The sequence below is a fragment of the Melanotaenia boesemani genome, chromosome 20 (genome assembly GCF_017639745.1).
Source record: "Melanotaenia boesemani isolate fMelBoe1 chromosome 20, fMelBoe1.pri, whole genome shotgun sequence".
Classification (NCBI taxonomy): domain Eukaryota; kingdom Metazoa; phylum Chordata; class Actinopteri; order Atheriniformes; family Melanotaeniidae; genus Melanotaenia; species Melanotaenia boesemani.
Genome location: NC_055701.1, coordinates 16,677,551 through 16,691,878, shown reverse-complemented (window position 1 = coordinate 16,691,878; position 14,328 = coordinate 16,677,551). Strand labels below are relative to the sequence as shown.

The 14,328-nt window shown below is 38.8% G+C and overlaps 2 protein-coding genes across 4 annotated transcripts; one reads left to right on the top strand and one right to left on the bottom strand.

Annotated features, from left to right (window-relative positions):
- Positions 1-549: 549 nt before the first annotated feature.
- Positions 550-13,956, bottom strand: LOC121630656 (platelet-activating factor receptor-like). 3 transcript variants are annotated; one of them, XR_006008570.1, is made up of 3 exons: positions 13,872-13,956; positions 5,518-7,723; positions 550-560 (listed from the first exon to the last, which is right to left on the bottom strand). XR_006008570.1 is itself a non-coding variant. In XM_041971062.1 (2 exons), the coding sequence occupies exon 2, from the start codon at positions 7,715-7,717 to the stop codon at positions 6,560-6,562; it is 1,158 nt and encodes a 385-aa protein (XP_041826996.1). In that variant the 5' UTR covers positions 7,718-7,723; positions 13,877-13,955; the 3' UTR covers positions 5,344-6,559. The 3 variants fall into 3 exon arrangements, 2 of the variants coding, with proteins under 2 accessions (XP_041826996.1, XP_041826995.1); XM_041971062.1 differs by lacking the exon at positions 550-560 and having other exon boundaries at positions 5,344-7,723; positions 13,877-13,955; XM_041971061.1 differs by lacking the exon at positions 550-560 and having other exon boundaries at positions 5,345-7,723.
- Positions 1,493-4,892, top strand: LOC121630658. The gene is made up of 7 exons (XM_041971063.1): positions 1,493-1,611; positions 2,047-2,097; positions 2,189-2,251; positions 2,708-3,004; positions 3,289-3,420; positions 3,513-3,540; positions 3,644-4,892. Exons 2-7 carry the CDS (start codon positions 2,052-2,054, stop codon positions 3,768-3,770), a joined length of 693 nt encoding a protein of 230 aa, XP_041826997.1. The 5' UTR covers positions 1,493-1,611; positions 2,047-2,051; the 3' UTR covers positions 3,771-4,892.
- Positions 13,957-14,328: the final 372 nt, after the last annotated feature.

Genomic DNA, 14,328 nt, shown 5'->3' with positions numbered 1-14,328 from the left:
ACCATGTGTCAACTTACCTGACACATGAAAACACCAGCGGATACATACTGAGGGAATAAAATAACCTGTTTAACCTGGAAGTTGTTCTGATCACATGAATAAAACTAAGGATAAAGTCAAATCTTGGTGCAGCATGGGGGAAAATGATTAAAAATACATGTGTGATTTCAGAAGACGTTAATGAGCATAGTTTAGATCAGGGGTGCCCAAGTTCGGTCTTCGAGATCTACCATCCTGCAACTTTTAGATGCAACCCTTCTCCAACACACTTGAAGCAGATGTCATCTGCATGTCATTCAGCTCTGCAGAGGCCTGGTAAGGAGCCAGTCATTTGATTCAGCTGTGTTGGAGAAGGGTTGCATCTAAAAGTTGCAGGATGGTAGATCTTGAGGACCGGTCTTGGGCACCCCTGGTTTAGATCCTGTTATGTCCAGTCAATTTGGTTAAGTTTTCTGTTGTCTAGTCTGTTTCCGGTTTTGGTTTGAGTGTTTTATTTTGAAGTTCTAACTCTCCTCTCGTTTCAGGTGTCTTGTTCTTCCTGCCTTTGTGTCTGTCTTGTCCTGATTGATTTCACCTGGGATCCATTTCCTCCTGTCTGTATATAATCTGTGTGTTTTCCTTAGCCCATTGCCAGTTAAGTCCTGTTTCATGTGATGTTCGAGCCAGACAACCTGATCTGAATCCAAGCCTGTTATTGTAATAAACTATTTAACTTTTACTGGTCTCGGAAGTCCTGCTTTTGGGTCTCCTGTCTGAGCTCAGCTTAACTGATTCTTAGAAAACTTTAACTGTTCAGATCTTTAAACAGTATTTTGTGAACGTCCCCCTGTGCCCCCGTTTGACATATATTTATTGGATTTCTGTGACTTATTCAGACCTGTAAAACAGGGGTGTCAAACTCCGGACCACGAGAGCCGGTATCTTGTAGGTTTTCGTTGTTTCCAACAATTTTTGGCTGTTTTTGTCCTGATTTTGCCTTTTCCCAGCAAACACCCGAGCCGATTTGTCCAGATAATCTGCTTCGAAACGGGTTGTAGCCGATAATTGGGAATATAGAACATGTTTAATATTTCAGAGCCAATTTCTCAGGAATGCCTCGTGCATTGTGACTGCGTGGATGGTGACGTGGTACGTAATGTAGCAGAGAGTGAGCTGGCTGGGGAACAAGGAAGTAAATAAAGTCCGTGTTCACGCCGTCTCCAGTCTGTTATTTTTTCAGTTCTGGCTTTTTCTGTTAACAATAGTCCCAAGACCACCATCATTCCCTCATCCTATATATCTTCTTCCATGCTGTGTGTTGTGTTTTCCGATTGTTACTGTGTTTCTTCTTCATTTTATACCGGTTGTTGTTATGGTTCTTTTTCTACGTTTCGACGTTTGTCCGGCACGGAGGACTAGATTGTCTATCAGTTGCGGGACAGCATCGTTTTGTGTGTGTTGTTCTGTGATTACATTTTCAGAGCACACCACACACAAACTGATTTTTTTTTTATCTTCACGTGTGAGGTCTCAACCAGATTAAAAGAGTCATTATGTGTGTACCAGGCCTCAGGTTGGAGGTCTGATGCCGACCTGTGAAACTGCTACAATCATCACAGCCTGAGCCTGAAGGTGACCACCGTTGGAGATTTGAAATGTTTGTAGCCAAGTGTGCTGAGAGCCTGCCAGCTCTGAATTTAGAGAATGCATTAAAAGTTAGAGGAGTCTGGTAAATGGTTCTTCCCGCAGGTCACAAATCGTTGGGAGATTTTAAATGTTACAAACTGAAGACTTTTGTGGGTGAGATTGGCTTTTATCGTCATTCTCTGCTGATTTTCCATCCAGATATTTAGTAGTAAAAACTATGACTGCACACTGCTTTTTGCTTCCTGTGAGCAAAATCATGGAATAAAATTAGTGGTGTTTTTAAATTATCATTCAAAGGGAAGTTAGAACTTCCTTTCTTTCTGTTTTCCAGTCTCATACTTCCCCCAGCCTCACCTGCATTTTGATTATAACAAACTAGTCACTTGTGCACCTGTTGTATTTGCTTTTTGATCATTTCAGACAACATGCTGCTCAGCTTTGTTCTCCTCTGTTTTCTGTCAGAGAGCATAGGTATGTACATTTTTCACATTTATCTTTCTAAAATCATCCAAAATTGGAGATTTAGTTGCATTGTTACAATTTGTGTCGTCCTTGTTTTCAGTTAAATCCACAGATACTACAGAGAGGTCCACTGAGCTGAATTCAACTACAATCACAACAAAAGGTAATACTGGATATATATATATATATATATATATATATATATATATATATATATATATATATACTAACCAGCTTATAAACTCAAAATTAGTCAGTCATGCAAATATCTTTAATAAGTGAGGCTTACTTTGGTCTCTACTTTTAGTTAAGCTTACTCACATTAGCTTATCACTTGAGGTAAACTTAGTTTTTACTGTGTGTGGAAGGACCAGCCAGGAAATAATTCTAATGTAAACAGACAGATGAGTAAAGTGTTGCCACTGTTCTTCTTTTGCTTGTTTCCCTTTTTTGTTTTATCAACAATGTTAAGAATTGCAAATGTTATAAATTACATTAAAATATTTTTTTTTCCAAACCCTGAACAAACAGTTACAAAAATCTGAAGTAGGCCTGGACAGGAAATAGTACATTACAGTATTTGGTATTCATCTTCATCCACTGCCTGCTCTCTCTGCAGCAACCTCCACTGTAGAAAATCTGCCTCCCCTGCAGGTGGTGGCCACACCAGATTACCCAGTTGCAGCAGGTCAAAGAGTACACCTGCTCTGCAGCACTCCCAATGTAACAGCTTTTGTCACTTGGTTTTGGAAGCACAAAGAAAACCAGACCTGGAGCGACGTGGGCAGTGATAGGGAACTGCTCCTCACTGAACCGGAGCAAAGTGGTGTGTACCGCTGCTATGCTAAGAATCGGTTATCTCAGATCAGCGAGAGCCCAGATCACACAGTCTATATTGTCTCAGTGCAAGCAACAGGTTGGTCGTTTTTCCTTTATATCCTTGGCATTTGGGACACTACTGCCCAATATTTACTAATGCTAATGCAGGTTATTGGGGGCTTAAAGATAAAGTAAATACATGTTTTTTCATGTCATGAAGTTCATGCTTAGGAAGTAATGAGTTTCCATTTGAGGAACAAAATCTAAATATACACAAGAAGTTCAATACTCTAAAAAAAACATCAGTAAATGTCCTGAATAAGGACATGTAGAAATATTGCAGCTAATCTTTTATGTTTTCTGCCATTTCCCTACCATTAGTGGAAGGAAAATTAGGATTAGCTGCCTTTGTCCTTTCTCTTGTGGGCTTGATAAGCATCATCTCTGGTCTTATCTGGATGGGCTGCCAGAAACGGAGTGCCACACCGACTGTGTCAAGCACTCCAGTTAAAGGTAAACGGCATCTATAAGCACTTCCACTTCAGTCAAATTTAAATTTAAAGAGCTTTATTTTTATCATTTTATGTATTTTCTGTTCCTTATAGGTGCTGCAGGACCTGCAGTAGCATCAAAGTAAGTCTGACTTTTTCATACGTTGGGCTTTTTTCATTTTATTAGCTGTCTGATGCCAAATGCATGGACTAACTACCAGTAACCATGGATTTCTGTTTACCAGGGGAGGTTTCCCACAAGCTGAAAGTGATGGAGATGTGTACATAAATTACACAAGCACTAACCACGCTTACACCAATCTCGATCCCACCAATGTTACTGGAGAAAATTTGTACTCAACTCTGTCATAAATGACGATCTTAGTGAAGGTAGAGAAGTGAAATAAAAAACAGACTGAAAGAGTGTTTTGTTCAGAAGCAGACAAAGGTTAGGTACTTCTGTATTTGCATGTTGAGCTCTGTATTTACTGAGATCATAGTTTTTGCTAAAGTAAATGAAAATGATCTACTTTCATATCTTATTCTTAACGTGAATGACCAAATATGATGTTCTGTGCTGTGATGGTTGTAGGTGAAATGTTTTCATTATCTTTTTCAGTCAGCAAGTAACTGTCTCTCTGCCATCTTCTAGCTGATTTGTAAGAAAAACGAATAAATAATTACTGAACCACCACAATAAAAGAAATTGAACCCAAAATTATTTTATTGAAATAACATGAAAAAGAAAAGATAGAAATCACACCGGTCTGATGGCAAAGTTGCTTCACAAAATGCTTATTCTTTTACAACAACAAACAAGCTCAAAGTAAATGTAAACAAAGTCTTTACAGCATGTAGCAAAGAGCCGGATAATTACATGGACTAGTTTTTGCTGTTGTAATGAATCATAGGGAGATTCTGCTGCAGGAGATGTTGAAATGTGATGCTAGAGGGGAAATTGAGCCTTTTAACTTCTGCTCCCTGGTGTCACAATGCAGGATATAATTCTGGTTAAATCTTGTTTCTTCCTGTTAAGAAGAGTAGCCAAAATTAAGCCGCTCCTCTTCTTGAAAATTTTAAAATCAGTTACCTCAGCACTGTTCTGTCTCATCTGCAGATAGTACAAAATGCTGCAGCTAGACTCATAACAGGAACAAAGAAAAGAGACGGCGTCACCCCCGTCCTCATGTCTCTGCACTGGCTTCCAGTAAAATATCACATTGAGTTTAAGATTCTTTTATATGTTTTTAAGGCTCTAAAATGTGCAGCGACCCATTACATTGTTGTTTTTCTCTAATAGCTTTGAAGCTTTGGAACAGCCTTTTTATTTCAGTTAAAGACTCGGCCTCCATAAATATCTTCTAGGCTAAACTGAAAACTCTTTTTAGTTTTTTGAAGCTTTTGTTTTTAACCTTCAAACAAAATACATTTTAATTTGTTTTATATTGTTATTATTTGTATTTGCTTTTGCGGGTGTTTTGTTTTTTTGTCTTTTGCTTCTGATAACTGTTAAACACTTTGGTTGTTTTTTTTAAATGTGCAATACTAATAAATTGGAATTGATTTGATTTAACCCTTTGGTGCATAGTGTCCACTACAGTGGACACATATTTAAAGGCTGTTTTTAAATGTATGCATGGGTGTGGCTTGTAAATTAGCAACTTTATTGGACATTAGTGAGTCACTAATACTCTGCCACGTATAAAGAATAACTACATTTGATATAGTATATATACATACATTGTAATTACCAAGTTTGCCTCAGTGATAAACAGGACAAGAAAATGATCAAATGATAAAAAAAATAAATAAAGTAGAAATATCCATACACTGAGTAAAAGTTAAAATAAGATTAAAAAACAGAAAAACATTAATGTGCATGTCTGTAGAAGTAAAATATTTTATTTAAAAAAGTGTGGTATTGTTTTGTAATAATTCATGCACCAGAGGGTTAAAACCTTGTCCTGGCAAAACTGGAAAAAAAACAAAAACTGTAAGCAGAGATCACGAGTCACTTATTTTATTGATGGGACATCATGCATGTGAAATTTGTTTATATGTGTTCTAGTGGCTAAAATATGTGGCTAAACCTTAAATATATTCATATTTGACTGAATACATTCTGAGTTAAACACCAGTGCTATGACATAAATAACACAAATAAACACTTCATCAGCTTTTTAGTTTACACAGGAAGAGCAAAAACATTGCACAATACAGAGTACAGCTCCACAACTTCCAGGTCAATCGAGATGTGTGAGGTCGCATTAACATGGCTTTAAAAAGTCTTTAGGAGGTGAAGTCTGCTTTCATGTTGCAGATGAGCTGTGCTGCTAAGATACGAGAAAGAGGGGTAGCATGCAGGGCTTGCAGTGTCTATACGTCCCACCCCTGGAACTACACAGCACCTGTTACAAGTATTTTTTAATACATTGACAAAAGCATGTGTGAAAATAAAAATGAAATTATAAAAAAAATATTACAAAGGAAAAAGTATTGGATCAGATGAGAGCCAAACTAATGTCTCCTGATGACAACTCCAACACACATCCTGCAGCCTCCAAAAAATAGAACTATTTCCAACCAGCACTGAATAACACTCCTTTCATTGGACATTTTATATCTTTAGAACTAAATTCCTATATGTAAGCACTTACGGTCAATAGGCTACATTTTATGACCATTTTACAAGCTTATGGGAGACTGAGTTTGAAGCTGCCGACATTAAACCCATACATTTTCTTTCCTTTTCAACTATTCCAGTCAGAGGTTGCCACAATCATCTCCCTCCATCTAACCCTAACCTCTGCACCCTCTGCTTCTTTCATACTAACTAACTTCATGTCCTCTTCCTCTTCATCCAGAAATCTCCTCCTTGGTCTTCCTTAAGGCCTGATATATTCCACTATATATCTCTCATTTGTACATGCCCAAACCATCACAGTCTGGCCTCTCTGGCTTTGTCTTCAAAACATCTAACATGGGATGTCCCTCTATTATATTCAATCCCGATTCTATCCATCCTACCTCCAGCTCTGTCCTGTTCATCAATGATGCAACAAAAGATTAGCATATAATCTTTAGAGGTAGCTTGAAATGTCACAGAAGTAAAATTCTACATTTCCCTCTTGAAATATGTACATATATTACATAACACTGAGTCATTCCTCTTTGGGCTGTTGGTGAATACTCTGGAGTTTCTGACTCTGATCTCTGCTGTCCGGAGAAACATTTGTGGTAACTGTAGAAAAGCATCCTTCTCCCTTTGCAAACTTTTTAATATGGGCCACAATGAATTTCTTAAACTTTCTTGTGGCAAAGTAATAAACCACAGGATCCAAAATGCAATTGAGACTCATAAGAACCAAGGTGATCTGATGTGCATCATTAATTGCTTGACGGGTTTCTTGGCCCCAGTCCATGTGGCCCCAGCCATCTTTGATCTGCAGCACTGTCAACGTCCAGGGGCCTTGAACTATATGGTGCGGCAGGAAACAAAGAATGAATACTCCCACCACTGCAAAGAGCATCTGCAGAGCCCTCCGTTTCACTCCTCTGGACCTTCGACCTAAGGACGACATGGTTCTGGACATTTTGGATGAGACTGTCGCAGATCGCACTTCTGCCTGAGGAGCTTTCTGAGTAAGTAACGCTTGAGCAATAAGGAAATTGCAGACCACCACAAGGAAAAAGACAACAAAAAACATTCCAATTATTGAGAAATGAAGGATGGCCACTTTCTTTTTGTCATAATCGTCTTTATCCTGGTAGCCCTCAAAACATCGAGTTAAGTTTTCATTTTCTAAGTCAGTATGGGAAGCCTCTGTTAACCAGTTTGGAATGGTTGCAGACACAGTGAACAACCAGATAGCGGCACACACAATGATCCCACGACACTTGTGATCTGAGGAGGCTGCATCCAGTGGCTTTGTGACTGCCCAGTATCGATTATAGCTGATAGCTCCAAGGAAGAGGACGGTACCATAGGTGTTAATGAAAAACAAGGAGCCTGTCAGCTGGCACATAAACTCTCCATAGACCCAGTCGCCCCCACGAATATAATAACCAATCCAGAACGGAAGGGCACAGACAAAAAAGAGATCAGCGATGGTCAGGTTGGTCATGTAAATGCGGATCTCTCCCATGGCCTTTGTTTGACGGAGGCACCGCAGGACAAATAGTATGTAGATGTTCGCAAAGAAGCCCAGGATGAAGATGATGCTGTAGATGACTGGAAACAGCACATAACGAAACTCTGAGTCAAGGAAGGTTGAGTTGCTGGGTGTAGGGTCCACAGTTGGTGCAGACGTTCCCAGCATTTTTGTCTGTAGGAGACAAAATCCATTATCAGTATGATACCCAAACACAACATCCAACATTCTGATGTTAGTTTAGAGTTAATGTAGCAGCTGACCGTAACAATGGTTTATTTTGAGTGTTTGAACAAGAAGAGGAAGTTAGAAAGACAGTTGCAAACTCTGTATGATGTTATCAAGGTTAGAAAGAGTTCTGCAAACACTTTTTCTCATCCGTTTTCCTCTTAATCCGTTAGTTTAATCCCAAAATTAAATCAGGTGATAAAAGCTAATTGCTTATGGCTATCTACTTAAACACATTTTACAAAACACTTATGCAGTTTTCAACACATTAAGAACACTCATCACATCACGGGATACTGGTTAGCACACTTCATGTCTCTTCAATGCAAATGATGGAGATGAATGTGCAAACAGAGCTTCAATATGATATGTAAATTAAAGACGGGGAGATGGCGACATTATCTCCATCAACAGAAGGTAGGCGCTCCTCTTCACACTTAAAATGTAACACAATATTCTCACATCTTCCTCAGTGAATGAGAGGCCTGCCTGTCAGGCTCTATTCATATTATGCATCTAATCTTTTTAACTATGTTTGATAGGGAAATATTTTTAATGTTATATTATTATATTATCCTTTTTTTTTAACAATTTCATATGGGTGTTAGAGGTCCAACAACATTGTTTTCAAAGTGCATTACCCCAAATTCAGCCTTGGTCCTTTATTTCAGCCATTCCGAAAGTAGCTCTAATGAGCTCTACAGAGAATTCGCTGGGATGTTCTTCAATAGGAAGTGAATGCATTAAAATGGGAGGGGCAATATCATGTTGCTTCTTTTCTGTGGAATAGGTATATGGGTGAGAACATTCCCAAACTAATATCATTCCCTGTTCTACCAAGATCTCAGCAGAGATTACTGGGAAGCCAAACCATAAACATAAAGACAAGTTTGAGCTCGTTCTTAGCTTAATAAAGACATACCAAAGAAAAAGGAAGCAGATTCAGATGGATTATTCCATGCCAAATCGTTTAACTTTATCAAATTGTGCCAAGAATTTAAACTTCTATTATATTTTCTTTATCATTTTTATTATCTTTTTTAATATTTATATTATATTTTTTTGTACTCGCTGTAAAAACACATCCAATGACCTATTTTCATAGATATTAAATGATAATGAATTCAGTGTTGTGCTGATTGCTTTTTAGAAGCTCAGTTGTACTGATCACCTTCTATAAATAACTTTGTATCTTAACATTTAACACATTTAACTCCTTCCTCATATTTCCAGACAATTATTAAAAATGTGACCAAACAAAACTGCTATTTGGTTTTGTTATTTTTTTTCTGTTCATTCATTTTTTGTGTGATGCTGGAGTAAAAAAAGATAAAACGCTGTAAAACGAACTGCATTTCCTGAGAAATTGGGCAGATTTCTTATGTGCAACCAAACTTAAAACCTGTTAAATGACTTTTTGTTTAAACTTCTGTTTTCCACACACACACTCAAGGAAATGACTTTCATTTTCTTCACAGTTCCTCTCATACACACAGTGAGATCATCTGGGAGTGTTTTGGTGGTGCATTCTGTGTCTACAAAGTCATACAGCTGTGACTTGTGAAATAGTGCTGGCATTGTCATACTGTAATAACAATTACTAACCCAGTTAAAATACACGAAGAGTGTAGTATATCTCTCTCCTAAATTCCAATATTCACCTCTGCAGTGATGCAATGTCCAGCATGACATGACTACTAATGCACCTCCACGCCATCATAAACACTGGCTGTTGATCTTTTTAACCTGGTCCTTCTCATCTATAGTATTTGCCCTGAAACTGTTGAAACTTGTACTCATTTACAGCGCTCTCAATTAAATTGAAACAAAGTGGGGTCTGCAATTAGAAAAAGAACACGAAGATCTGAAGACAGAGGATTTTAAATGTCAGGCACTTTAGCTTTCTCTGACAGTCTAAAAACATGCATGTTAGTTCTAAATTCTCCCTGGGTGCAAGCATGAGTGGTTATCTCTCTGTTGGTCCTGCCATGGGCTGACAACCTGACCAGACCTGCCTCTCACCTACTAGCAGCTAGAATAGACTCGTCCCCCCATGACCCTGCACTGGAATATGCAGTATAGACAACAAATACATGAAAAAAGTCAATACAAACCTTTTGTAAGAAAGACCGCATACGATTAAATGCATTCTGTTGTACTTTTAATCTAGCTTTCTGGTTTGGAAAAAAGGAAAGACTAGTGAAAATTCACATGTTCACTATTTTTCTTTACATCTGAGATCAGTTCATGCTCCAGAGACCTCAACAAAGCTGAAACAGCTTCCTCATTTTACAATATGAGGTTCACTTTCTGGTTGCAGTGGTGGACTTTGTTGAATAAAAAGGGGTTTTCATGGTATCCCTGCATAGATTCTTTGCAATCTTGCAACAGAGAATCATTTCTTTGTAAATTTCTGATGATTCTTTGAGGAAGTTTTGCACAAAGGGATGAGCCACAATCCACTGTACAGGTAACTCCTTTGATTCATGCTCCCTTTATACCCAACCCTAACACTCTCACCCAATATCAGTTCATCTTCTGATAGCTATATCACCCACAACCCATAACACCCATATTCTTTATGTAACCCACAACTTATTTTTTAACACTAGAAGTCCCAGGAATTTTGATGTCTCCCTAAAGTCCCAGAGAAGGGTCGAAAGACCTTTAGTCCAAACTGACGACTCTGCTGGCAAAAATTAGCATCTCTTCATTTGTAAATGCAGCCATTACCTGAGGAATGCACCCATTGCATCCAGCCCCTCCTTGTTACCTTGAAACGTCTGGTAAATTCTGTGGCAGTGGGGGATGGTGGGCTGAGGGGGATAAATAGTAGCTAGCTTCACCTCGAACAAATAGAAGGAAGCAAAATGCAGAGGCGGCTTACAACTCAGCAGGCATTGGACCTGATCCTCAGCGATACAAACCCTTGTGACTCAGATGGAGAAGAGATACAAATTCAGCTGGATTCGGACTCTGACTCTGAGCAGTCTTCAGGTAAGATTTGAAACTATTATTGAACTTTTTGGTATGACAAATTTCTTTCTTTCTGCTTTGTCCTGTACTGTGAGTTGCAACACTGGAATTTCTCCATTTTGGTACAAATAAAGGATTTTTTTAATCTTATTTCCAAAACATCCTATTTTCGTCCTCTGAAATTGTGAAATTGTTTACCTTGCAGATGATGAGACTGCTCCACTGCCAGAAAAGAGGGCTCGGTTGGGAAGTGAGAGGACAGAGATGGCTAAAGATGGCACAGTGTGGCATGAAGAACAGCTGGGGACATGTCTCAATTTCACCCCAATAGAACCATACGGCACAGATGGAGAGCCAACTGCTAAGGCCAGAAGAAGTATCCGGACTCGTCTTCAAAGCTTCTTCTGTTTTATAACACTTGAAATGCTTCGTAGCATTCAAGAATGGACCATTCAGCATGCACGGCAAAAGGAGCAGGCAGATTGGTTCATGAACCTCCCAGAACTAATGGCATTTATTGCAATTATTATCTTGCGGGGGGTGAAGAAAGTTCCATCACTACGTGACAATTGGTCAGCAGAGCTGGGAAACCCACGAATCATTGCTACTATGGCCCGAAAGCGCTTCCAAAACATCATGCAACACCTACGCTTTGATAACATGTTCACACGCAGTGAGCGAGTGGAGACAAATAAGTTTGCTGCAATTTCTAATCTGTGGGAATCTTTTGTCAATAACTGCATCAGATCTTATAACCCTGGTCGACACATCACTATTGATGAACAGCTTTTCCCGACAAAGACTCGCTGCAGTTTTCTGCAGTACATTGCAACAAAACCGGACAAATTTGGCATTAAGTTTTGGCTGGCTTGTGACTTGAAATCAAAGTACATTTGCAATATCCTGCCATATCTTGGCAAGGACCCCAGTCGTCCCAGTGGAGAGAGACTCTCTGAGAGTGTAGTGATGAGGCTGATGGAGCCGTTCATGGATAAGGGCAGAACTGTAACAACAGACAATTTTTTTACATCGCTGTCCCTTGCGCAACGACTGCTTAGCCGGAAAACCACCATCCTTGGCACAGTCAACAAGATTCGCCGGGAAATTCCTCAGTCAACTAGACTGAAGGACCACACTAAATTCACCACTCGAGTGTTTTCCACCACTGGTGCAACACTCACAGTATATGCGCCGAAACGGAAAAAGACTGTCTATCTTCTCAGCAGCATGCACAATGTGGTTGAGACTGAGAATACCACCAAAAGGAAGCCAAACACTGTCACACAATACAACACCACAAAGTGTGGTGTGGATGTGATGGACCAGATGGTGCGGGAGTACAGCGTGCGTGCAGGAACACGGAGATGGCCAGTCGCCGTGTTCTACAACATGATCGACATGGCGGCACGGAACGCTCATGTTCTTCATAAGGAATGCACCGGAGTGCAGGAGAGAAGAGTGGACTTCCTGGTTGAGCTCGCGAAAGAGTTGGCCAACTCTCATGTGAGTCAGAAGAAGGCACATAAGGAGCAACTGCTTCAGCAGCAACCTCCCACACCTAGCCCTGGGAAAAGGGCAAAATGTCAGGTCAACCATCGATGCAAGAACAATTGCGCAACTGTAAGATGTGTTGACTGCTACAAATACACATGTGGCAAATGCAGGATGGAGATACCATGGAAGTGCCAAGCATGTTTGGACTTAGCACAGACGGACTGCTGAAAGAGCAGAAAAGCCATTCACACAAGGGCATGCCACTGTAGCCTTGTGTAAATATTTGTGAAATTGTTTCATTACTTGCATTATTTTAACTGTTTTGTTGTTTTTTTTATGACAAAAATAAAAAGCATTGGAAAAAATTCACAGTTGTTCTTTTATATCTTTGTCATGTTGACATTTATGCCCTCTTGACTTAGACACTAATGCTTCTGGACATTTTACTCACAGACCCTGCCTGTACCACCACAATCAAAAAATGTTCATTTTAAATATTCAAAATTGTTCATTGCTTGGGCTTTTTGGACATATGAACATTGGGTTAGAAAGTTTGAAAAATTGGTAAAAAATTCTGAAAAATTTGTATTTTTTCATTTGTATGAAAAGAGGAGAGCTGGACCTTTTAAAGTGATTTTTAAAAAAAATATGAATTCATCATTTTGTCATATCATTCTAAATTGTTTGCTTTTTTATTGAAGGCCCACAATGATTATCTTTTTTTTTTTCTTCTAAAAGCACACAAATGTGTCGAGGAGGTATATATCATATATCATATCAAATATATTTTTAATTATTTGAAATATACTAGAATGCAGGAAAACCTTTCTGAATCTGTTTGAGGTCTACTCCAATCTCATACTCAGGGGACCAAGCAGTGTCTCAAGCCAAGCTTTGGGCAAAAGTTGACAGTCCAGTTTCAAGAGTCTACAGTGTCTCCCCTAAGTATGCGCCCTCCTGGGGTGTGCCAGTAATTGACTCGTCTACAAACAAAAGAAGCTGTTCGCAGCTTAAGACAGGATTTTAGCTAAAATCCTACTGGTCAATCGACCCATCTCTGGGTTGTAAAGGTAGAAAGGTCAATTGACCCCTCTCTGGGACTTCTAGTGTTAAGTGCTGCTGACTTCAAATTCTAAGTCTGTTTATATTTTTATGTGCAGTGAAGATGGCACACTTTCACACAAATCCTCATTTTTGTTTTTGTGTCTTGTAAACAAGTTAACTCTCCAGACATGGAATCTGCTCAAAGGAAATGATGATTGTTTCCTGTATCATGTAGCATTTAAAATGGGCTCATAAATCAACCAGTTATGGTTCTAATTAAAACTTATTAATGTCTTTTCAGCATAATGCGGCAAAGGCAGGAAAACAATCTTCAATTCAAGAAAAAAATGTAAGTATAAACTATTAACATTTTAATTATAAACAATAATCTGCACATCTAACCCATCATAAAGTTTTATGAGTTATTAATAAGTTAATTAATATTTAACAGGAGCGCTAATTAAAGCTTTCTGTTCTTGCTATTCACTAATTAATAAAGTTATAAAGTTAAACCTTGTAGGTGGATACAGAGGCAAACCTGCTTGCTTCATAAATAATAATAAATAATAAAAAGACTCACCGTACAGCTTTGTCTACGATGATTGTCTCTCAAGATCTGAGACACGTGAATGTCCGCGCGGAAGTGAAACGTCTTTACTCAGGCAGATGTCAGAGCAGTGACTGAGGAGGTGTCAGTCCTCCAACAAAAAAATCCTCCATGGTGTAACCGAATGTTCACATGCGTAATTTCACGTATTTGTCTGACAGCGCGAGAGCAGACGCCCACCTTCACGCAATATTGGAGTTTTACGGTTAATTTTAATTCCTTGTGAATGAGATATGGATTCATGGAAAAATGTTACTGATAAACAGCGAGGCTTCAGCTTTTGTTTTACCTTTTTGTTTTATATTAGAAGTTGTTCAGTCAATTTCTAGTAAAAGTCATCAGAACAACAAATCTCCTGTATTTTAGAACAGAAATAAAACAGACATGTTTTTTCTGTAGGTTTAAATTTCTTTAGATTTGAACTTAAATG